The sequence below is a fragment of the Pleurodeles waltl genome, chromosome 3_1, assembly GCF_031143425.1.
Source record: "Pleurodeles waltl isolate 20211129_DDA chromosome 3_1, aPleWal1.hap1.20221129, whole genome shotgun sequence".
NCBI classification, from domain to species: Eukaryota; Metazoa; Chordata; class Amphibia; order Caudata; family Salamandridae; genus Pleurodeles; species Pleurodeles waltl.
This window is the reverse complement of record NC_090440.1, coordinates 969,258,686-969,285,178: the sequence shown is the minus strand read 5'-3', so window position 1 is coordinate 969,285,178 and position 26,493 is coordinate 969,258,686. Positions and strand designations below refer to the sequence as shown.

General features: G+C 42.9%; 1 protein-coding gene across 3 annotated transcripts in view; it reads left to right on the top strand.

Annotated features, from left to right (window-relative positions):
* The window catches only part of LOC138284836 (pancreatic secretory granule membrane major glycoprotein GP2-like), a 76,687-nt gene extending 50,994 nt beyond the window's left edge, over positions 1–25,693 (top strand). For 2 of the 3 annotated variants that reach the window (XM_069224027.1, XM_069224025.1), the window contains exons 4-6: positions 12,260–12,468; positions 21,430–21,590; positions 25,256–25,693. In XM_069224027.1, coding sequence (XP_069080128.1) covers positions 12,260–12,468; positions 21,430–21,590; positions 25,256–25,397 — 512 coding nt within the window. In that variant the 3' untranslated portion in view covers positions 25,398–25,693. The remainder of the gene's footprint in view (positions 1–12,259; positions 12,469–21,429; positions 21,591–25,255) is intronic. The other variant, XM_069224026.1, reaches the window with a different exon arrangement.
* The last annotated feature ends 800 nt before the right edge of the window (positions 25,694–26,493 follow it).

The window sequence follows — 26,493 nt, the reverse complement described above, 5'->3', positions numbered from 1 at the left end:
CTACCTTTGGGCTGCCTTGGTCTTACCTTAGGGGTGACTTACAAATAGTAAAAGGTAAGGTTGTGGCCTGGCAAGTGGGTGCACCAGCCAGGTCAAAATGGCAGTTTAAAACTGCACACAGACACTGTAAATGGTAGGCCTGAGACATGTTTGCAGGGCTACTCACATGGGTTGCACAATCAGTGCTGTAGGCCCACTAGTAATATTTGATTTACAGCCCCTGGGCACAACTGGTGCACTATACTAGGGACTTACCGGTAAATCAAATATACCAATTGTGTGTAAACTGAGAGCACATGCACTTTAGCACTGGTTAGCAGTGGTAAAGTGCCCAGAGGCCTAAAGGCAACACAAACAGGTCAGACAAAATAGGAGAAAGAAGGCAAAAAGTTTAGGGATAACCCTGCAAAAAGAGCCAGATCCAACATAATTCAAAAAGAAAGTTAGTGTAAAATGGAAAAATGCCATTAGTAAAATAATGCAAAACAAGGGCTGAATACTTCAGTTCAATTTTTATATCATTTGTTAGATCATCTAAATGTATAAGTAATATTGCCACCTCGAGTATGAGGGGTATGAATGGAGATGCAGTTTGTGAAGGCACAGTGGCTAAAACTCAAAAAGGGTGATAGCAGAAAAAAGTATGAGGATCTAAGTGACCACAGTTCTACCATATAAAATATGCAGCCCTCTTTTAATCTGTGACCTAGGCCTTCATCAGAATTCAACAAAAACTGTTGATAGTATCAAGGTTATGTCACCTTCTATGACTCTAAGAAGCCTCCTCAAAGGTTGATAAAAACTGAAAGCATTGCACTTCAGGTGGATAAAGTGGTCTTGGTGATAAGAGTCATTTTGGTTAATTAGACTGTTAGGAGTCTTTCTCATATAGTGCAGACTGACCTTGCAGTGGTAAGAACCAAGAGAAGGAAGAGAGGCAGCATTAGGTATATTTGCTCACTGTTTATTTCATTGACTACTTGTTGTTTGATGGAAAGTTATACTGTAACTAAACTGTTGACTAACTTGCGATTTATGAGTTAAAGAGAAAACAGATAATTGTAAAATGTATTTCCCATTTTCTCACTGTAGCCTGGCCATTGAGCTTGACTCGGCGATTGCTAAATTACTCAGCACATCCCTCTGCTGGATCTCGGCCTGCTTCTGCACGTGTTGGTGATTTTTATCCTTTGACCATGTCCTAATGATTGATATATTTCTTGTCACACGCACAGCCCCTTTGCTGTATCTGAGCATGCCTTGGTGGTTGCTATCTCACTTGTTTGCAGGTTGAATGACACTTCATGGAAAAAATTAGATTGTCATACTAAAATGTTGCCACAAAATATTGACAACTTATATGTTATGACCCTATATTTAAATGTGAAGGCACAAATATTGCCAACAAAAAATTGCTGAAAAAAACTCTTAAATACAACAATATCAAACAAACCAAATATCACCGCTACATTCAGACTAACAACACATAACAGCAATGACAAAAAGAGCACTTGAAAATCCACATAATTCAAATGATAGCAAAAGATGTTACAATAAATATATATACATATATATATAGATATATATATATACATATATATATTTTAACTAGTCGCCTCTAGGTAGTTATAGTTAGGACTTAGTTTCCAGCTGTAGCTGCCCCAAATGTTGAGGGGGGCAGTTAATGGGGAGAAGACGAGGAAGGGGGGGTAAACAAAAAAATAAATATAGAAAAGAAATGACCTTTTTCACTGTTCCTCCGCCTCCTGCCACTTCGCTCCTCTTCTGATGTCCCAGCATTCACTGGGACACCAGCACAGGCTTCCCAGCAATCCTGGTGCTGCTTTCATGCAAAGGCTAGCATGAAAGTAGCCACAGGATTGGTCTAAGTGGCTTGGACTGCCGCTCAAATACAGCCCTAGAGTCTATATAGTTTCTCCAGCCCAGCTCTTAGACATCCGCGCTGGAGACGGCCAGCCAAATGTCCATGTGCACTTAGGTGCACTCTACCCTCCTCCACCCTCCTACCTCCCGTGGCCCTGCCCCGCAACTCCCTGTACTGCTGGCTGAGTCAGCAGATGAAAAATCAACCGATATTGTAACTATCGTTTTATTTTTTATCTCCTGGCTTTTGGCCATGAGGGCGACGCTCCTCCGCCATTGCAAAGGTACTGCCCCTGCTAGTTTCTATAGAAAAAAGCAGTTTTTTGCTTGCCTACATCTTTGGCCCCGCTTGACGAATCTTCATGAAACTTTACAAAAAAACATTCAACAGTCACACCAGATGCTGTCTGAAAAGCTTTGGGATGATCCGTGAAGCGGCGGTCAAGATAAAGGGGGGGGGTTACAATTTAGAGCATTTCCAATATTAATTCCCATAGGAAAAATTGAACAACGATAGCACCAAAAACCACTGGATGGAATCACACCAAATTAGGCAGAAAGACAGCTCTTGGTCCAGAAAGAGACCTTTTTGTTATTTGGTGTAAATGCATTCAGTTGTTTTTGTAAAATTGAACAAAATCCAAATTTGTATATCTAGGGACTCAAAGGATTTGTGACCCCTTCCCATCTTGTGCTGAGATCTGACAGGCTTCCAACACTTCAAATCAGGAAGTGTTGGCAGCCATCCTGGGACTCGGATTGAGCTGAGTCCCAGAAACAAATGTAAATAAAAAGAAAAGGGGCTAGAGTACTGTCACCCTGACCCCTTAGCTTAGCCCTGGTGCTGGGGTCCCACATAGTCCCTCTGCCCCCTCGAGCAAAAAAAGCAGTTTTTTCCTGCAATTCGTGGCGGATCTGGCAAAATTTTAAAAAAGAAGCGTGGGCTCCCATGATTTGTCTTTTTCATTGACCCCAGGTGGGCCAAATCCCAGGGGCAATGCCTATCAAAGTGCAGGGGCCGCCTGGCCCACCCGCAGCCCTGTTGACCGCCAGCCACTACCTCCCTGTGGGTTATTTCAGTTTAAATAAGGGTGCTGTCAGGCTCCCCCTGAAGCCCTGTAGATTACCTCCTCCCAGGGCATTAATTAAAATTAATGAGGGGACCATCCAGCCCCCTCCCGCAGCCCACCTTCTGGGGCATTGATTTGATTGTGTGCATGGGAGGCGTGCAGCCCCCCACAGCCCCAGCGACACCACCTCACCAGGACAAAGTGGAAAAAATAGAAAGGGGGTCCATTTTGGACCCCCTGTAGCCCCTGGGACCACCACCTCCCTTGGGCTCTTTTTTTGCTGGGGGGGCTGCTCAGGTCCCCTTGAGGAGCCACTGATGGATTGGGGGACCACCACCTCAAAGAGCTGGCTCCTGCTATGTCCCGGGGTGCCCACCCCCAGAACATGGATGTGTGCTGTGGCTTTGCTGCATCTTTGACAGATGTAGTTAAGTTACAGCAAGCATAACTCCGCTTTCTGACAGCGGGACTTGTCAAACAGGTCATGCTGTCAAAAAGGGGACATTTCATCTGTCTTCCCTGCACACAGAGATGAATGCATGGAAGACAGATAAACACTTTCATCCAGCAACCAGAGAACTGCTGTTAGAAGCAGCTGTGTGCTTGCTGGAGCAATAGGACCATGGGGGGAGGCCTTCAGACGCCCCCGCGGTCCCAGAAAGCCAGTAAAGGGCCAACATATTTTTTTTAAATGAGCTTGGACCACGTGGAGGCCTTGAGGCTCCTCTGTGGTCCCAGATAGGCTATAAAGGGCCAAATATAATTAAAAAAATAATCAGCAGGGACTGCGGGGAGGCATTGAAGCTCCCCCCAACAGTCCCAGATAGACTGTAAAGGGCAAACAAATTGGGAAAAAAGTTCAAGTCCAGGTATATCCCTGGTCTTTTCCCTCCTTTATTTTTTTCAAGTGGAAATGTTTAAAGCTCATACTGAAAGGTGATCCTAAGTGCATTTTTCTTGATAATTTGTGCAGAAATATCTCATTTTAACTATATCATCCATCAAAGCCTACAAAACTATCTATCTCTCTTCTTCTCTTTCTCTCTCTCTCCCTTTCAGTCTCTTTTTCCCACTCACACACCAATTTAGACCCTTATGCAGCCGCTCTGAGATCCACTCAGACACTCTTGCACCCACTCACAGTCCCACTCAGACCCTCACGCACCCACTCACAGACCCAATCAGACTCTCACATACTCACTCACACACCCACTCAGACTCTCACACACCCACTTACAGATCCACTGACACCCTCAGGCACCCACTCACAGACCTGGGCAGGCACTGATGCACCCACTAAGACAATGATGCATGCACTCTCACACACAGAGAAAGACTCTCACAGCTACTCTCATCCTGAGATAAACCCTCTTATACCTATTCTCAGACCCAGAAAGACAGGCTGTGGCCAACTTCTATGACGCATGGCCAAAGGGCTGTGCAAAATGTGGGGTTGAGTGGTTAGGGGGGTTTGGCCGCAGGGTCTGGCTGCAGACCAGGCCTTGCGGGCAACCCCTGCCGCACACTGGCGAAGGCCATGCACATTGCAAGGTTGGGTGCTTATAGGGGGTTGGCCTCAGGGCCTGGCCGCAGTCCAGGCCCTGTGTCCAACCGCCACTGCGCACAGCTGAAGCTCCTATTTTAACCAATATTATTCTCCCATCCTACTGGTTTGTATACAGTATTCTGTCTCAAACTGCTAGCCCTTTGCATTAAAGTCTGTCTTTAGAGTTCTAACTACAGACCTATTACCCCATGCAACTCATAGCTAAATTCAATTCTCAAAATCCTAAATTAGCATATCAATGTTATAACCGCATCACAAAAACCATTCTGAACTTGTCAAAACAGGAAGTAACATACAAAGGAGTAACTTATGACTCTGTACATCAATTCTTCACACAACAATTGTGCTCATGTGTGTCTTGCCTCTGGTCTATTATCCTTTTATACTCAAGGCCATGTGCATTATCATTGAGCCAATTCAGAAACGCCATTCAGTTCCTCTAATTGATAGGTATTTCACAACTCTATTTTTTATAATCCTATAGTGGTAGTCACAAACCTATCTGTAATTCTGTTTTCACAGGATAATATATCAGCTGCTAATCGAATACAGTTTAAATTGCTGGTGCACACAAAAATGTTTACAGTGTCATTCAGGTATACACTTATTCTTAAATCCCACCTTTTATTCAAAACATCGGATTTAACATCACAGGCATGCACTAGTTTTCCCAAACTAAACTTATAAGAGACCTTTGCATTCACTAATTCAGGTTGATCCATAACCATCTCAGTCAAAGTCCAGGGAGAACTTTAAATAATCTTAAAATGTAAACATGTACATACTCCGCTTCGAAACCCAGTATCACTAATCAGTGTTCTATCCATATCCTATTGCGATCAACTCTCTTGATAGGTAGTTTTTATAGTCATCCAGCTCCACTAACAAGACAAGAGGCCAGGATTATGCTGGTTTAAACCTTACTCACCACTACTGAAGCCATATCCACTACTGGTTTAAAATAAAACCATTTAAATGTGGAATTGGAAGACCAATCCACTGCATTAGCAATGTCCTTTAACCAGAGTCCCAGTTGAAAAGCCTTAAAAGATCTAGCTCCTCTCTCTGAATGGGCTCCAAACCTCTGGGTATCGATACTCGCTTCCTGCATCACCCAATGTACCAAATGACCAATAGCTGGGGAAGATACAGCCCTGAATAGGTTCCTAATAGAAATAAGGAGCTGTCTTTCATCTGGAGGTCTCAATTCCTCCATCATGGCTTCATAAGCTTTGATACACCTGACCACACAGAATTTAAGATTAGCATCAAAAGAGGGTAAGGGTATGACCCTACAATTCATCTTAGTCCTGGTGGAAGTGTAGAAAGTCACCCCTGCAGAGGTAAATACTCTACCTTTAATATCCCGGGCAGGGTCTGGGAAGTGTCCCATTTAAAAGCACCTCTTTGTAAAAGCTGCAATTCACTCTGGTGCTAAATACAGACCCCCCCACAGGGGGGCGTAATGGTAGCGATTAATACAAATATTATTACTGACCCTACAGAAGTAGGACATACTACTTCAGGCCCCATCAGGTAACTTTACACAAAGAACAGGCTCCGCGATTGGCTGTCACACCACAAACATTTTTATCAGTGATAATGCGTCGGCTGATCGCTGAGCTGTTGAGGCACAAGTCATTACAATAGACAGTGTCCTCTGAGGGTCGGTGCAATGTACTGTGCACCGCTCGCCTGCAGTAGTATAATGACGAGCTCCCAAAAGGAGTGAAAACCGCTACTGTGAGCTAACCTGTTCTCGGGAAGAGCGAGAGACCTGTGTACTTGACCTGGCTTGCCACGGAACAGCAAAGAAAGAGGGAGAGTCTCAATCAAGGAATGACTATATTGCTAGTTTATGCACAGTGATTGGACTGTTGTTATTGTTCTTTTTCTCTTTTCCTTTTTCCTGATAGTTTATGGGAACAGTAGTTCTCTTATAGTTTACATGGCTGCTATTATAAAATAAAGCAAAGAGAGACAGCATAATCTTAGCCTCTGGTCCTGACATAGAATTCAACCCTTTATGCATTCAGTATGTTGGTGCATCTAAATTCACAATCATAATTCGGATATTTCTGTCCTTTGCACTTCCCCATTTAAGTGATTTTGGGATGTGTAAAATGTGTTATCAATACCAAGTCCTTTTTTTATCTATTTTCATGGTTTCTATCCATGAAGTATCTTCTAATCTCATTCACAATTCTCTTCTCAATGGTTGATGTGAACATGCTCTGTGCCTATGATGACTATTTTTCTATCTCCTCTGATTGTAATTGTGTGCCACATTTACTGCCACTAGATATTTTCTGTCCTGATTTCTGATGTCATTAATATGCTCCTTCCATATCTCCTTTAGTTGACATTTAGACAAACCAATATACTGTTTCCCGTAGAATCAAATGATTATATACACACAAAACGCTGTATTATAGTTTATAAACTGTTTTATAGTAAATTTGTTCTGACCATCTACAATCAGAAAAAAAAATGTTTTGCCTTTGACAAACTTACAGCATACACAATTTCAACGTTTGCAGCACCCAGATGGTCTAGATGTCAGCCAGTTGTCTTATTTGCTATTCTGATATCTCAGCATATCACTTGGAGTTAGACTGATTCTGAGAGTGTTCACTCTTTTAAAACTAACCAAGGGAATTGGTTGTAAAATATAAATTAAAAGTCTGTCAGTTTGTAAAACTTTCCAATACTCATAAAACTTACTAAAGATCTTCCCACTTTCTGAGCAGAACTGGTTATAAATCTCTCCTTATTTTGTTTTCAGTTCTTCCTAGTTTTTTTCTTTCTAATAGGTCTTTTCATTTGTTTGATCATAAGCGACTTCATCGGGTAGCCACAGTTGAATAATCACTCGATTACATTTACTTCTTCCATTTTTACATTCATCTATTTCATTACAATTTTTCCAGTGTCTTAACAATTCTCCAAATGGGATTTCTTTTCTGTGATATCTATCTATCTATGCAGCCCTCTCTATCTATCTATCTATGCAATCTCTCCATTTATGCAGCTGTGGGTCTCTGTGTATATCTATTTAAATTGACTATGCAATGCTATTTATCTGCACAACTCTCTCTATCTGTCGTTGCAAGCCTCTCTATATACCTAGCTTTCAATCTCTCGCTATTCATTTGTAAGACAAATTTACAAAAACATTACAAAAAATAATTAGCAAAGCCAAGAGGTTGGCAGGGGATGCCAGACCAATTGGCTTTCTTAGGTCTGATTTTAGCCAAGACCTTTTGATTGTACAAAGGTATATGTAAAACATAGTTACGCCAGACTTCATCTGTTAGACTGTTGTGGTGTCATTCAGTTCCTAATTCATCCACTAGAGCATGTATCATGTGGCAGTGGGTCAGCTCGCTTCTCCCATTGGATGACTTAACTGTGAGTTACAGAAAACTGCTCTTTCACAAGGAGCACATTCACACACAAAGTAGTCCCCTAATGTTCCAGGCACTACTATAATAATGTGTGCCTTTGTGAGACCAAAAAATATTTTTGCCTCGACCCACTGTTTGTTTTAGATTGGTGAGGGACCAGCAGCTTACCCATCAATAAAGGTTTGCAAAGGCCATGACAGAATAACACAAGAATTGACAAAAACCAGACTAGAAAATCCATGCCTGTTGGCTTTGCCAATGTTTATTTTGCTATATTTTTGTAAATGTAATCGTTTCTTGCTGGCCTGCTTGAGGTCATTGAATTATCCTTGACAACAATTTGAATTTGGAACTCCTTCAATTATATTTGTCTGTTGCTCACAATTACTTTTTTCACTTCTGCCTCTCCATCAGTTAATAGTCCTCTCTCTTCCAGTCAACACCTATTCTCCTCTCCCTCTGTCTGCCTTGCCTGCTTGGCTCTGTCTTTGCCGCTATTCCTTCTTTCCCATTTTCTCCTATCTTTCGTGGACTCTTACGCCTCTATTACCTAGGTCCAGAGTCACTTGCTGGACCAGGATGTACTTCTGCCAGCAATCCTACTCTTTTCCATTCACTCTTCACTCTTCATCAGTGCTTCAAGTAAGATTCTATTACATCCCATGCCCATACATTTAAAAATATTCAGTTTTACAGCAAGCCTAAAATAATACTTCTGTGCCCCACTTTGAGCACAGGGAGAGTGTAGGGGGACGCTTAGGAAGTCAGCCAAGGGAAAAATATGACCATAGCTATAGGGATGGTTTATACATTTAAGGTATTTTTTAATATTTTGCCCAAAATAACACAGTGTGCCCTAGTTGTTGGATGTAACCCTCTATGCAGGGTCATCACCAAACTTTTTGCCTTCACTCCTCTCATTTTTCTGAATTCAGTTTTGTTGGCCTTAGGACCCAATGTACTTTCCCACTGCTAACCATTGCTAAAGTGCTTGTGCTCACCTCCTACAACATGTTATCATTGGCTTACACCTGATTGGCATATTTAATTTATGTATAAGTGTGTTGTAAAGTGCTATACCCTATACCCTGTGCTGGTAAATGGCTAATAATGGCCCTGCAGCATTTATTGTGCCATCCACTTATGTAGCCATTTAAAATGTTATCTCAGGCCTTCCACTGCAACCTGTATGCAATTCTAAACTGCCAATTCAACTTGACAAAATAACTCCATTGTCAAGTCTGAAACTCCCTCTTTATTACATATGTCACACCTATGATAGGTCCTAGAAAGCCCAGAGGGCCAGGCGCGTTGTAAATAAAACTTTAGGCATGTACTTTTATGTGTTAAATGTCCTGGTAGCGAAAAACTCATAGATTTGTTTTTCACTACTGTGAGGCCCCCTTCTCCTGTAAGATAACAATAGGTTACCTTATTACATTTAATAAGTGTTAAGTTTTGATTGGGAGCAGGTAGGAAAATCATGTTTGATATCTGAGGAACTGTAATTTAAAATATTTTTCTTGTCTTAACCATTTGGTGCCTGCACCCTGTTCATGGGGCACATGACTAGTTGTGAGTGGCTGTCCACCTTTGTTTAATCCTCTCAGAAAGCCATACCATAGAGGAAGTAGGTGTGCCTGAATGGGCCATCTCAGGCAGGATGGGGGCAGAGCTGTGCACAGCCCTACTTACATATCAATCGGCCGTAGGCTGAGCCCTACTCTCTCACAAAGAACTTCACAGTAGCCTTTTGTGGCTGTAACCGGTATAGAGCAAGGGAAGGGAGACAGGAAATTCCAGACATGTCTGTGTGGGCAAGCCTCCAGAGATTTCTCTCAGTTCAAAGGAGGCACCAGGAAAAAAAATGGGACTCTCGGGCCCACTAATCAATTCACTCCGGGTCCTGTGGAATGATTTTCAGAGGACTGCCTGCTTCTGTGGCCTGCTGTGTACTTCAGCAGGACTGCTTTGCTGCACCAAGAAGGACTGCTCTGCTGTCTGAACCCTGCTCTGAGCTCCAGAAATCTGCTGTGTTGCTGAGCCTTGATCTGCTCCTTGGCTCCAGGATTTCCAAAAGTAACTCCAAGGGCAGTTGACCGGCCGTCTGATAAAAGCCTCAGGGACAGGAAAGGCTCCAACCTTCTTGAACACATACCTAGACTGTGCCTGCGTAAGTCCTGACCCTCCAAGTGGTGCCTCTTGAGTCCTGGACCATTGGAAGTGGTGCTAAAGGTACCCAGATAGCGCAATCCAAAACTCAGGACTTTAAAAAATGTTTGGCTAAAAAGTACCTGAGAAGGGGCCCACAACCCCAATCTTGGGCCCGGATGTTGCTGTAGAAGTGAAGGAGTGTCACCACACTCCCCCGGGCTACTGAACTTCCCACATGCGTGTCTAGAGGAAGTGGGAGGGCCAGTAACTGGAGATGGGTCTGCCCACAGGTGCGGGCAGACGAGAACTTGGCTGCTGGCTCCTGTGGCTGCACTACAATGGTCAGTTGGCAACAGAAAGCCCAGGGTGGGCTTCCAAGGCTATTCCACAAAGTGGAATGGTGAGGGGTATCCGGGTGGGACCGGGCATTCCAAACAAAGGCATGAGTCTACTAAAAAAACACTGGATGTCCGGGTGGGGTCAGGCACCCCGAATAAAATAAAACCATGGCACAAGGCCATGTTAAAGGTCCAAAGAAACAATCAGAAATTCATAGTACTTCTCTCCAGCGGGAGAGCCTCTCCTCAGATATGCTCAAAGCTCACAGAAGAGTGCCCCATAATACCCTGCGGGCCTGGAGACATTTTTTCATGAAAAGCACTTGTTCTTGCCGTGGGGGGGAGGGGCAGGAAAACGTGGTCACCCTCAATGATCACTAAAGTGTGGGGGGAGCTGCATGAGCAGGGCAGCCCCACCCTAAAAGAAGCCCATGAGTCCCCACCCTACATTTGGTGGGACTCCAAAAGGATAACTCCTTTATGGTTCTGAAGTATGTTTGCAAGCACACCCCAAGCTGGAGCATTTTGCTCTTTAGCTGGGAATGATCCACTTTAGGGGCAAGGAATATGGCTGCAGTTTGTATGGCCTAAAGAGGTTTAATGAGAGATGTCAAATTGCATGCACACCCTTAATGGGTGAAAGTGGGTAATTGAACCATTCTGTAACTTTACAGATGCATATAATTGCATTACGATGGAATTATAAATATAATAATGCCTTTTAGGAGATGTGGTTAACTTGCAAATTTCATGCTGAAGGTATTTTTTATAGCACAAATCATTCTGACATGTCTTTACATTTTACTTGCACCTGTTTTAGTGGGATAATGAGGCTGATAGACAAACCTGATCAAAGGTTGCATGCTTTATTGCCATTATTAAGAGCTCTCACCCAAAGGTTATGCTCCAGTATTGCAGCTGCATTTGAGTGAATGGTATGACATGTGATTTCTTGGTTTAAATCTCCCTCTCGGAGAGACAAGAATGATTACGCAACGTCAACCAGAAGTATTTTTATCAACTTGTGTAAATTGTTGCACAGTATTGAGTAGTGTGTGTCTAATAAATGTACTTTTTTCAAAAGGGGAAGCACAGAGTGAACAATCATTTATTAAATATTATTATTGTGTACCTTTGAATGGCGATTACTAGCCTACACAGTACCCTTGAGTAATTATAAATATGATGCCTTTAGGGGATGTGGTTAATTTGCAAATTTCAGATGAAAGTCATTTTTATAGCAGAAATCATTCCTACTTGCCTATACCTTTTACTTGCACTTGTTTTTAGTGGGATATTGAGGCTGATAGTCACACCTGGTCAAAGGTTTCATGCTTTATTGCCAGTATTATTTGCTCCCACCCAAACATTAGGCTCCAGTATTGTGGCTGCATACAAGTGAATGATATGACATGTGAGGTATTGGTCCAAATCTCCCTTTTGGAGAGACAAGAATGATTACGCAATGTCAACCAGAAGTATTTTTATCAACTTGGGTATATTTGAAAATTGTTGCATAGTATTGAGTAGTGTGTGTATAATAAATGTGCATAAAAGCACAGACTAACCAATAATTTATTGAATGTTATTATTGTGTAACTTTGAATGGGGATTACTAGCCCAAAGCACCTTCCTTGACTGCTCTGCTTCGCTACCCTGAAAGAGTCAAGCGGTGCAATGGGGGTGTTTGGTTACCAGTGGAGGACAAATGTGGACCGATCACTTGTGCAGGCCACACAACTAATGACCCATTTTCCATCAGCTGCTGTCATAAGAATCTCCAACTCTGCCCTTTGTGGTCTGTGCTGAATGACCATGACTTCATCTCTATCCCTGCAGCAGTCCTTCCCACCCCAAGTCTGGAGTGTTCATCAGGAAACATATCTCTCACCATTAGCAGGTGCCAGCTGGAGAGAAATCACTATGATTCCAGCGGGCTGCACCTCCGGGACAGGATGTGCGGAGGAGCAAGGAACATCATCAACACTACTGCCAAGGTCATTGTGAGTTCAGAGGTCAGGGCGAGCTCCTGCGGCAACCAGGTGATGGTGAGTGTCCTCTGAAGGGTGGGAGTGTGAGAAAGAGTGATGTGGGAGAGGGAGTGTGCGAATGAGAGTGATATGGAAAGATATGAAGTGAGGGAGTGCATTCATTGAATGTCCTTTGTTTCTTGTGATTGTATGTTTGCGGTTGTGACAGTGAAGATGTAAAACATAGACAGGCACTTATATATGCCACGATGACAGTTTGCACCGATTACATTTCTACCATGTCTGCTGGACTTAGGCAAGAATGAGTAATGCTGAAATGATACTCTGAAGAGGGTGGTTTTCAGTTTCTTTTGAAACTGCAGTTTTTTCTTGCCCTGCATCACTATGTGTGAGCACTGCATCACAGGGTCAAATTATAGTGTTCTGATCTGCATCACTTTGAGAGATAATTGCATAAATAAGTCTTCATGCTGTAAAGCCTTGACCTGTACCATTATGGGTGAGAATAGCATTTTAAGGTTACACTGCACAGCCTTGACCTGTATCAGCTTTGGGAAAGAATTGCATTATAGAGTCATACTGTAGCGTCTTGAACTGCATCATTATGTGTGAGGTGTGCATGTTATAGTCACTTTGTAGAGTGCTGACTTGAATCATTATAGGAGAGAAATGCATCATAGGGTCAGACTTGTGAGCCCCTCTGACTTGCAATATTATTAACTTGGTTCTGTTACTTTGTCTTTCTGTTCTGTTGTTGGCCGGTTTGAGCTCAGAGAAAAGTCTGGTTCATGTCCAGAAATGAAAAGGTGCTGTACCTACTTGGGATCCTCATCCAAACAAGCCTGTTGATTGAACATAGGGTTTTGAGTGCCACTTTTGCTTCACTGAAGGCAATTATTCTTTTCATGAAGCTTTCATGTCCGACTCTGAATTAATGATTTACTTTGGTCCCCGTATCAGTTTTGCTTTATGGGTTTTCACCCTTCATTGCCCTTTTTCTTTTCTACTTTTCCGTTTATGCCACATGAGGAGCCTAGTGGATTAGGGTTAGATTAAATTTTTTTACTGGTGATAGAAAGAGTAGAGGATGTGGTACAATTGTGTATGTGATAGGTGGGTAGTCAACAGGGATTGAAAGAGTATATTGACATTTTCTTTGTGGGAGGAGTAAGATCAGTGTGAGTAGATGCATCAGATGTTAAACTCTTTTGGCCATAGCACTGGTTTGGAGGAGGAAGGATAGGGAGGAACCAGAGTACTCCTAGATTTTTGTCAGCCTTCACTCACTGAGTCGCAATGTCCAGGTAAGAGGGCCAGAGGAGCATTAATACAGCTAGACCACTAGCACAATCTCAGATGCATCCCCATCTAGGAATGCTCTGGTGCCTTGCACCTAAGTTCAGAGATGCAAGCTATAGCCTATAGAAGGGCCTGATGGAAGCTGGTTAATTTGAAGTATATTTTTGTTGTCCGTGTACATTGTGACAGTGTTTTCTTCCCTTCTTGCTAATATCACTCTTCTCTTACTCATTGCACCATAGTCTCCAAATTTCTCGCATGAACCCCTTTCTCTTTGTGGTAACAATTATCCTCCCTTGTTCACAATTCTATTTCCTCTTCTTTAGGTTTCACCTGCACAGGGCTTGCGCTGAGCTTCAGAAATCTTTTGTATTTAAACTAAAAAAAACATACAAGGAACTTACTGCCCGCTCATTACTTACATTTATTCACCACTGGCTGGCTCCCACGTGTCTCTCAGTCACTTTACTTACCATTGGCTGGCTCCCACGTAGCTCCCAGTCACCTTACTTACCATTGGCTGGCTCCCACGTGGCTCCCTCATCATTCTTTATCAGTGACTTCTTGTTTCTGTCGTTATGGTGCTGTGGAGCCATGACGAAGAACAGCTTCTGGTCGACAGTGACCTTCAACTGCAGGTCCGTCAATGTACTCTTTGCCTTCTTCACCATAGCCAGAAAAAACAAATGATGAAAATGACTAATGTCTTTGAGCTGGCGTTTCTTTTTCAGCCTCTGCAATACTGTGCTTTTACTTTGTGCGGTTTTCACATGTAGATATTTTGACTTCGATTTGCACAGTGCTGATTCTCCCAGCTCTCCATAGTGTGTTGAATTTCAACTGATTTATAGTGGCTTCTTGGACAACACCTTCAATTTCTAATCGAACTGCTGTATTCCGTGCCTTGAAGAGCTTTTTAACGAGCAGTTCTTTTTCCGTGGCTGCTGAGTTTGCTACAAAATGACTCAGCAGAAACGATTCTGCTACTTGCATTGTTGTGTCTGGAGCCCACACTCACTCTTTCTTTCTTCTTTTTTTTTACGCAAGTGGGTTTATTTAAACATTAATCAAGATTGAAATATATTTTAGTTGCTATGCAGCAGTCCTTCAAAAAACAGAATACGTTATTTGTTACATTTTTCTACTACAGTATCAAACTGTGGGAACATCCAACAGATTTCTGCAAGAACAGTTCACCACAAACATGCAGCATTAGCAAACTCAAGCCTCAAAAGACGCATTTCGTTCTGCCACTGAATCTTCCTAGGACTTTACTTTTTTGTTTCTCTCAAGTATCCCCTTTGGCTTCGCCCACATTATTTCTACGGAACCAACATTTTACTGCCCCACTGTCGCAGGCTCCCAATGCCTTTCTGTCCACTTTGTGTAACCAAATATATCACCTCCTGAGGCTCACTAACTTCCCTGGTAGGGGCATATTTTATTTAGAAAAACATCTGTGGGCTGGTGGCCTCACCCCTGCCTCTCAGCCCACCCCCACCTCGATCTCCCAGATTTGGAGGGCATGTTTACTGCAAACGCCAGAGCTCTAGGAGTGTGCTGGGCTTCACAGGGTAGAAACACATGAGTGCTGCCTTCTTGCAGCAGCTCCAAGTAAAGGTACGAATGCCACCTCTACAAAACTGGGGCAAAGTAAAAGCACAGTATTGCTTGGGCTGGAAAAGAAATACCAGTTCAAAGATATCAATTATTTTGATATATCGCTGGTTGTTTTCTAGGACAATAGAAACAAACATTGGCAAAGCCAATAGGTTTCACCAGTGAGAAATCTGTTGGCTTTGTCAATGATTTAAATTTTTTTGCGTATTTACATGGTTAAAAGTGAAAAAACCACTATGATACGGCCAGCATTGACTGTGTCACTGTGATTTTTTAAGTTTTACTTTAAGCCATGTTGCACAGCAGCTCAACTGCTGTGTAATATGCAACAAAAAAATTGATACAGCTTATAGAGTTTGCTCAGGCGAACCCTATTGGCTTTGCCAATGCTTGTTTTCATAATGCTCCCCACTGTCATCAGTTCTTTCTTTTCTTCCTGGTAACAAAACTCCTTGCTTGTTCTCAATGCTCTCTTCTCTTCATGCTTGTTGTTCATAGCTTTTGCTCATACTGCTTTTTTCTCTTTATACTGATAGCGGGTGTTGTGTTTATTGTATGCCGATAGCATGCATCTCAAATTTGCAGTACTCTCTTCTCTTTAGTTTTGTTATGTGTATCATATCTTTTTAGTACTATAAATTTTTATTTTATAAACACCAACCTCATCTTGTAGGTACTTTTCCATTTATTCTGATAGCACAATCCTCATGTTCCCGCCTTGCTGCGAGCACTCTTGTTGTGGTCCCACAATTCTCTTCTCTTTATACTTAAAGTGAAAAGCTCATGCTTTCAGTTCTCTCTTTATGCTGATAGTGCACTTCTTGTACTCCCACTATTCTCTTACCCTCATACAGATAGTAAGTACCTCATGTCGCAATACTCTTTTTATGCTGCTACCACACTTCTCATACTCCCACTTCTCTCTTCTCTACATACAGATAGTAAGTACCTCATGTTGCAGTACTCTTCTCATGGTGCTAAAACGCTTATTGTACTCACACTACTCTCTTCATACAGATAGTATCTCATGTGTGTAGTACTCTCATCATGATGCTAGCACATTTCTTGTACTCACACTACTCGCTTCTCTGCACACAGATAGTACCTTATGTAGCAGTACTCTCCTCATGGTCCTAGCACACTTCTTGTACTTTCACTACTACTGGTAAGTACCTCATGTTTGTGGTACTCTCTTCACGCTATTAGCACACTTCTGGTACTCTCACTACTCTCTTCTCACTCTACTGAAAGTGATATCTCACGTTTTCATTACTCTCTTTGTGCTGATTTCTTCTACTCCCCTACTCTTTTCTCTTCTTGCAGATAGTAAGCACCTCATGCATGCAGTACTCTCTTCATGCTGCTTGCATGCTTCTTGTACTCACACTACTCTCTTCTCTTCATACAGATAGTACCCCATGTGTGCAGGACTCTCTTCACACTGCTAGCACACTTCTCATACTCTCACTACTCTTTTCGCGCTCTACTGAAAGTGGATATCTTATGTTTTCAGTACTCTCTTTATGATCATTTCTTGTACTCCCCTACTCTCTTCTCTTCATACAGATAGTAAGAACCTTGTGTGTGTGGTACTCTCTTCAAGCTCCTAGCACACTTCTTATATTCCCACTCCTCTCGTCCCTCTATACTGGAAGCCCATACTTTGCTTTTATAGTACTCCTTTTGTGTTGATAGTCAATTTCTCTTGTTCCCACCACTCTCTGTTTTTATTTTTATTGTGTGCACCTCATGTTTGCAGTGTTGTTGACGGGAGCTGGGTTCTGGTTGAAGTACTCTCAAATTGTTGATTGGTTTTTAGATGCAACTTTGACTGAAGTGCACTGGGTTCCTGCTAACCAGGTCCCCAGTGTTCCTTCCCTAAAACAACACACCTGGTCAATTGATCCCCAAGTGATCAGGCCCTTCAGCCCCCTGTAAGTCCCTAGTAAATGGTACCCCTGATACCTATGGAATGGGTATTGAAGAGGCCCCTCAGAGCTGCAACACAACTTGTGCCACTCTAAGGGACCCAGCACCGACCTTATGTAGATTGCCATTGCAGGCTGTGTGACAAGGTGCTCCCAAAATTGAAAACACAATATTACACACACTTGTGTGCCATGTCCCCTAAAACACTGTTTGTAATATCTGTAAGTCACCCCTACAGCAGCCTTCAGCCCTAATACAAGGTGCATTATATTATAAGTGAGGGCATATATGCATGAGCAAATATGCCCATACTATGTCTTTGTCGATTCTTAGATATAGTAAGTGTACAGGGAAGCTGGACAATGGTCACTAAGAGTTCACCAGGTACATGGTGGCTTCTCTGAACCTAGGGATATTTGGTGTAAAATATCTTGCTTCATAACCCCTCTCTGATTCCTGTGATGGATTTATTAATATATGCACCCAGAGGGCACCTTAGAGGTGCCCCTTGCAAAACCTATCAACTGCTGGTGAGCTCATTGACCGGTTCTGGCCAGCCTACCACCAACAGATGATGATCTGATCTCCCAGGGGAGAGCATCCAGTTACAAAAGGTCAGAAACAAAAGCCCACCCCTCCCCACTGGATGCCCTGCATTCCTAGATAGGAGCTTCAAAGAATGCAGATATGGCCTTCTATCCATAGGGTGGCCAACCTGAAATGGACACAACTTAGGAAATTCTGCCATCTTGAGTGTGGTGAAACTTATGGCTCTGGACAGAGTAATGCACATTCCCCACAGGAAGTAGTTATCTAGGGGGTATAGTGACCCCAAGGGTAAGTAGCCCACTGGCTACTATCCTTCACTCTCCATAACGTCCTCTAAATTTAATATTTCGGGGACCCCCTGATGCCAGATCTTCGCTAGACACAAAAGAAGAAGTGGACGAGAAGCCTGCTGAACCTGAGAACCGAGGAGCACAACTGATTTGGCGCCAACCCTGCCGGGCTGCCTGCTGCCCCAGACCCTTGAGGAGCAACTGACCTGTCCTGCTGCTGCAGCCTCCAAGAAACATGGAGAGCTGCCAGTGCTCCGCAAATTGCCAAGACAAACTCCCTTGGAGTGGAGGAGCTACTCCCCTGCACCTGCAGGCACCCAAGAAAGGACTGAGAAGAACGGGTCTGCAAAAAATACAGACGTGAGACATCACCACTGCAGCCTAGCCTGTGTTGAAGTGGGACAACTGTTTCATTGTGGTTCCTAGGCCCTCTAGAAGAGATGCCCACCCTGTGCTCGCCCACTGTGGACTTCACAATGCATCTGCAGACTGTTTCTGCAGGCCCCTCTGCAACCTCGAGTGACCAGGAGGCAAAAACTGACGGCCTAGGACACCTCTACACCCGTCTGCCCTGGACCCAGAAGAGGAGAACCAAGGATGTACTCACATCTCCCCATCTCTTGAGACCTGAGCCCACTTTTTGGCTTGGTCAGACTAGACCTCCAGTCCACGCCTGCAGAGTATTTGTGTGAACACCCCTGCAACCACGAGGAACTCCAGTGCTGGACCCGATGCCAGAAGACACCCCTGTACCTGTGCCCTGCAGTCCGAGCAGGAGTGGACTGATGTTGTCCCCATGTGCCTGAGGACCTCCAGGGTCGAGCCCTCCTGTGGGTTCTTCTGGACTGTCTTTGCAGTCCAGACCTGCAGCAACTTTCTAACTGGACCAATCCTCATAGACTTGAATGGGACACCTGATGCCGTAACACACCTCTGCATCCAGACCCACCAAAGCTCCCCAGGGTGACCTGTTGGTGTGGCCTTGGACCTTGTCCCAAAACCCCCGTAAGACCCAGAGATTGGTCCTGTAAGTCATTGTACTCTACCTAGATAGCCACCTTTGTTTTTCTCCATAGGATTGCATTAAAGCTTCCTGAAAAATGCAGTCTCTACTTTTGAAAACTATAAAAATGCATAACTCAAAAAGTACTCACCTGATCCTAATGATCTTGGCATCTAAATTTACATAAAAGTACGTGCTATTTTTATAAATTGGTATTGGATTTCTTTCCTGAGTGTGTGTCTGACTTACTGCACAAGTGTTTGTCTTACATGCTTAGCACATCCCTTTGAAATTACTAACTGCTCGACCACACTACCTAAAAAGAGAGCATTTAGGATGTCATTTGTGGCTCTGAGATACCTTTGGGGATTGCTTGTACTCTTTGCACAGTGTACCTCATTTTGGTCCACTATATAAAGAGCCAGCTTCCTACGGTTGTCTTCTCTCTAAGCTGATAGCATGTACCCTGTGTTTATTGTTCTCTTTTCTCATTTAGCTGATGGTGGTGTCTTGCTTTTGTAGTAAGATTTTTTCTCTACTGATATCGCATTCCTTGTGTTTATAGCACTTTCTTTAAGCTGGCATTTTGCATCTCCTACTCACACTACTATATTTTCTTTATACAACTTGCATGTATCTTGTGGATGCAGTACTCTCTTTTTCTGTCTGCTTATAGCATGTATTTTGTGCTCGCGTCTCGACATAGTGAGTTTTTCCAAATGCGCTGATGCCAGGTCTTTTCTTTATCTTTGCCCTTCATGAAGATCTTGGGTGTTCTTGTCACTATAGCAAGTAGAATCTCTGTACGGCTTACATCAGCACTGTTTGCACTATACAATTTGGAGCTATGTGCATCATTTAGGTTTCCCCCTTGCGACCCCCGGCCTCAGAAGTGGCAAAATGATGCTAAACACTTTAGGTGAGCAGCGTCTTCATGTGCACTTCTTACTTTTAGCTTGAATTAGGAATACTACCTTATTCTCTGGGTTCTCATACATTCAGCAATGCAATAAAAAATTAAATAAGAAAAACATTTTAAACAATTTGTTGCCATGTTTCATTATCGTGACTATATGAAAATTATGTGTTTAAACAAAACGTTCACAATGGCCAATATGAATTACTAGAGCTGGAACTAACTACCATTCTTTTTTTTATCGTATTTGCTTATCCCTGTGATTTAAAAATTATTTTGTCACTGAGATATATAGGGGAATCTTAAAACTATGACGGTGTGTGGTTAAATAAGCTAAGTTCAGGTGGTCTCGGTCTTGTAGCACTATAAACTCATCTTCAAACGAACGCATATTTTTTCATGTACTACATGAAATGAATAATGTTTCCCTGGCATATCATGGCAGAACCATAATTAAAATATAAGTGGGATTTATAATAGATATTTGTCTGTGTTGTGTTGTTATGTCTATGTAGTTATTCTGGAACTTTTGGATGTCAATTAGTTTGATGTCATTAGCGTGAAGTTCACGTGATATAACGTGACATTATTTGCTGGGAGGGTCATGTGATGTCACTTCCTGTTATGTCATGGCGATCATACGGTGTGCCGCCGTTTCTGCTACCTCTGGGATGTAGGTGAATAGAAGTCCATGTTCAGGGTTCTTGGGCATTTTACGAGGCCATGTCTTTAGAAAGAACACAAGATAGTATCAGATGAGGGAAACATACATTTTATTCTGGTGGTACGGTCTTTCAGAAAGTTTTGAAAAAGCTAGTAACACTGATGCGTTTTATACATCGAAGTTATTCAAGTATTAACTTTGGATGTAATCAAACAAATGCTCTTTTCATTGTTCATTTTTATAAGAGTACCTTCGTCAAAATATTCTTATAAACTGTTCTTGTGTGTCCTAAATATAGAAAGGCTCACGATTAGTTTGTCTTTCCGTTCTTTCTACGTACAAGACCATGTACTGTATATGCTGGGTAAATGGCAAAGCTTTGAGATTGCCGGTAATTCTCTTTTATTGGTAAATATACAATTAGTGAACTTTTTTTATATGTGTGTGATATTGTGATGGTTTTGATTAACTTAAAAAATTAAAGATATTTGACATACATACAAGATCACTTTATAGGAATACCTTAACAGACCCTACATTAGCTTTGTGAGGTTGCCACACCGCTTTATTTTTGCATTTCTGCACTAGTTTGTACTTTAAATTAGATAAAGGGCTGAAATAAAATATATCTTCCTACTCCGCAAATGTGGAGTAATTCGTTTATCATTTGTGGGGCATGGACCCTGCACACGTTTTAACCCGACATTGCTACTATCCACAGTGTAAAGTACGTCTTGTGTCTCTCCAGGTTAATGGATCGCACATGATATTTTCCAATGTCCTCACCATCCCGGGTCGAGTTCGCGTTGGTGGGATTATTACCCGAAACAATGTCACCTTCAGTTTCTCCTGTGCGTATCATATCACGACCCTGGCAGCGTTGCGGACCCCTCTGCATGTGGCCACACAGTGAGTACATGCACTTCAGTCATACACTAATCCTCGTCTGAAGTAGAGTATTCTTTCCCCCTGAGTAGTTGAGGCTCGTGAGAGGGAGAAGGGGAGGGCGGCTCGGTGCAGGGGAAAAGGGGGAGGGAAGTGTGGAGAGGGAGGGGGGTCACAACCCCAAAAAAACAAAAACAAAAAGTACCTGTTTTGCTGCGCCCCACCACCTCTGAACCGCTCCTTATCTGCAGGGACAGGCTCAGGCTCCCAGCCTGCCCTGCGTCCTATCCTACTGCTGCTTTGATTGGATGGAGCGCCCTGGCTGGGTGCTCTGAGGGAGAGTGGGAGCCTCTGCCTGCTCTCTCCAATCCGGCACTGAGTTGCCAGGCTGGACAAAGCCTACTGCGCATGTATATCTGGCCGGCCCAAGACCTCCAGCCAAACATACATGCTCACTGAGGGGCAGTGCTGTGCACTCCCCCTCAGCTACTAGCATGTACATTTATCATAATGAAAGCGTGTATCAATCTTAGATGTATGCATCACTAGCAGAAGTGTACACTTCTTGCAGGTAAATATCATAGTCAATTACATGCTTATGTATTACTAGCAGAAGTGTACACTACTGGCAGGTACATATATCACAGTGAAAGCATGTATCAATAGTAAACATATGTATCACTTGCAGAAGATCATTTCACTAGCAGAAGCATTCATTACCAACAAAGGTATGTATTACCAGCAGAAGCACTTATCATTAGTATGCTGAATCTTTCCTGATGGGAAGAGTTAGTGTAAGAGCAGCATGGAGTCTTTAAACGATTGCAACACTCAGAAGGAGTAGCATGGTTCAGTGAATAAGAGCGTTAGTGTATGAGTAATTTGCAGTAACTGACAGTGTGACGTCACTTAGAAGGGGCAGCAGGGTGCACTGCATCAGAAGAGTGTTAGTGAATGAACAATGTGCAGGTACTCACGCTGTAACCTCACTGAGAGGGGCCAGCATGTGAACTACATCACACAGAGGAGGAAGCAGTGTAGACTGCATCCATCGCAAGAGGTTTATTTATGTGCAGGAACTAACAGAGTGACCTCCTCCAGAGAGAGTAGAAGACTGCGGGTCTTCAAAGAAGGTTACTGTATGCGTAATATTTAGGCACTCACAGAGTGGACTCGCTCACTTACATGTTGCATCAGGGTAAGCTGCATCAGAGCATGATTGTTTTTGAGCAATGTGCAGGTACTGATAGTGTTGTGTCACTCAGCGGGAGGAGCAGAGTGTACTTCTTTAGAAGGGAGTTAACGTAGGAGTAATCTGCAGGTACTGACAGTGTAGCATTACTCGGAGTGGGCAGAGAATGCACATCTTCAGATGATGATTGTTCTAAGAGTAATGTCGGTAGCAGGGTGCTCTGCATCAGAAGGCAGAGTATGGGTAAAGTACATGTGGTCACATTGTGATATTTCTGAGAGCAGGCAGCAAGTGGACTGCATCAGAAGATGGTTAGTGCATGAGTAATGCAGATACAGTAGAGTGTGGCTTCCCTCGAATGTGCAGGTACTCACAGAGGTAGGACAAGAGTGAAGTGCTTCTCCTTTAGAAGAGATTGGTTTATGTGTCATGTACAGCACTGTACAGCACACATACAAGGTAGGAAAAGCTTTTACACTGGTCTAGGCATAGTACTGTGCACAGGAAGGATACCTTCCTGTACAAAACCTATGCCAGACTCATACACACACGCTATCACTATGGCAGTAAGATGTGTGCCTGAAGATGGTTACTTTAAGAGTAATGTGCAGGTACTCACAGTGCGACCTCACTCAGAGGTGGCAGAAGGGTGGACTGCACCATAAGGCAGTTATTGTATGAGTAATTTGTAAGTACTCACAGTGTGACCTCACTCAGAGTTGGGAGAAGAGTGGACTGCATCAGAGGGTTATTTTTTATTATTGTGAAAGTAATGACAGAGTGACGTCAGTCAGAGTGAACAGAAGAGTGACCTACAACAGAAGAGGGTCAATGTGTAGGTACTGACAGTGTGGACTCACTCAGAAGTGGCAGCATCGTGGACTGCATCAGAAGAGGGCTATTGTATGAGTAATGTGCAGGTACCCACACATGACTTCAAAGGTCTCAGAAGGTTGCTCTGCGTCAGAAGATGTTAAGGATAAGTAATGTGCTTGAACTGACCATCTGACCTTACTCAAGGGCAGGAGAGACTCCTCCGCTACGGCGGGGGAGCGTCGCCCCAATCCCCCCCCCCCCCCCCCTCCTGTCTGCAGCAGCAGCTACAAAACGTTTACAGTAAAAACATAATAAACTAAGTTTAATTTGTTTTTACTGCAAAAGGGGAGGGGCCACAGGTGTGACGGGGTTCTGCTAGGGGTATATATGCATATTATTGCCTGGGATATTCACCTGCTAGAAGAGCACACTTCTGCTAGAGGTATATGTGCATGCTACTGACTGTGATATGCACCTATTAGTAGTGTACACCTCTGCTATTGATTCAAATGCATTTTATTGAAGATATGTACCTGCTAGTAGTGCACACTTTTGCAAAGGGTATAAATGACCTGCTAGTAGTGTACACTTCTGCTAGTGATACATATGCATGTTATTGATGGTGGCATGTACCTGCTAGTAGTGTACAATTCTGCTAGTGATATATGTGTTCAATATTGATACATGCTTTCACTGTGATGCATGTACCTGCCACTGGTGTTCACTTCTGCTAGTAGTGCATATGCATGTTACTGGGTGTAACACGTACCTGCTAGTAGTGTAAACTTCTGCCAGTGATACATATACATGTTATTGATGGTGGTATGTACCTGCTAGTGGTGCACACTTCTGCTAGTAGTACATATGCATGCCATTGAGTGTGATATGTACCTTCTAGTAGTGTACACTTCTGGTAGTGATACATAGTTTTTAGTAGTGACATGCTTTTGTTAATAATACATATGTCTGCTAGTGACACATGCATCTGTTGATATCACTGAATCCCGGGTGTGGCCAGACTCCTGCTACTAGTATTCATTCCCTCTCCTTCCAGACCCACCAGGTTTCTTGTCCCTGTTGCTTACTTTGTTGCCTATCTCATTTCAGTCCTGTTGTGTTGTAAGTTGTATTCTTGACTTGAATCGTGTAATTTTAGAAACCCTGGGCACGGTCACCCTCTCTATTATTTTGATTGACTCCCTATCAACGATGGGCTCAATTACTCCCTAGTGTTCACATGGACTATCACTCACTTCTGTAGTGAGCTCAACTCACTGGTGTTATTTCTCACTTCAGTAGGAGACTTAGGGCCAGATTTAAGAAAAGTGGTGCTACATTACATGTACCACCACTTTTCTTGTGGCCCATTGTGCCCCCACCGCCACCATACGTTTGCTGTATTAAATATACAGTGGACCACGGCGTATGGTAGGGGCAATTGCGTCAACATTTTTGACACTATTGATGTACTCTGCAGGAATAGTGGCAACATTTTGGCGCAAATCCTGCAGAGTTCATAGTGGCCTATTATAAATAATGGTATGCCCCCTTTTAACGCCTCCTCTGTGCAGGCGTTAAAAATGATGAAAAAATGACACAAAGAAATCTTTTACCTTGATTGTTTATCAAAGTTTGGTTGTCTCAGATATATTGTTTTAACTTTGATTGTATCTCATTTTAGCCCCAAAGAGGTCTCGGTTCCTGATGTGGCTGGTGATTTGGAACCAGAGATGAAACTGTATAAAGACAAAGAATATGCTATTCCCTTTGGAATATCTGAGACATTTCCTGTGGATGAGACCCTCAATATCACGATTATCTAAAGTAACCCTGCAGTATGAAGGGCATCTCCTAGAGACCATGAAGACATTTTAAATAATTTTACAGATTCAGCATTTGATCTTAAGGACACTATAAACTATGCAAGAGGACATTAACTGTGGGCCTTAGGCTAGTTCTGTTTTTTTTCACAGACTAATTGCGCTGTCTGACCCTCCTATCCTGTCATCCTATCTCACTCTGCTGAAAATACGCCTCATTTGTAAAGAGTGATAGGGTACGATGCTACATTTCTTGTAATTTTGTTTCCTTAAAATAAAAATAACATGTTTGCACTTTATTTACAAATGTTGTCATTGTTTTTAAATTTAAATACTTCTGCTAGTCTTCACCTAAGCAGAATTTTTCAGGCTGTGGTAATACCAATAAATGTAATAACAAATGCTCTATTTTATATGTTTGGGCGTAAATCTGGTACAATACTTTGCCTGCTCCCTGCTGTGAGATAGTCATATAGATGCTGGCTGGAGGTTCAGATAAGAAGAGGATTATGCTTTACTTCAATTTCCTGTGACCTGGGAATGCCAGAGGTTTTGCCTGACTAAATGCCGGCTTATGTCCGGTTCTGCAGAGACTGCAAACTACTGATTTGTGTCGAAATGTGACTATAACACTTGAGAACTTTTCAATTAGTATGAGGACGGCGATGGGCGCATGCGTGTTGTGCAGAGACACGAACAAGAACAGGCACACAGCCTTCTCTGAAAGGTGGAAGCTGTCAACACTGAGTACTGATATGATTGACGAGCAAGGAGGACAGACAGGATAGTGTGCAAAAGTTTAGGCACAAGACGACATGTAGAACAGAACCATAAAGAACAAAACGGCGGATTCTTCTTTAATATGTGACAGGGCATGTGCAAGTGCGTATGTCCTGACAAAGGAGCATCTGCTGAAGTGAGAACAGCAATCTGTAATGCAGGCACACCGTTTCTATGACATACTGTCTTTCTAAACTCCAAACTAAGGAATTCCTCTCTTTGTGGAGTCACCTTCTGCTGGACTGCTGGTTTTACCTTTTCAGATAAACCAGTGTTCTGGCATGAAAAAAATCAATGAAAAATAAAATGTGTGGTCAAG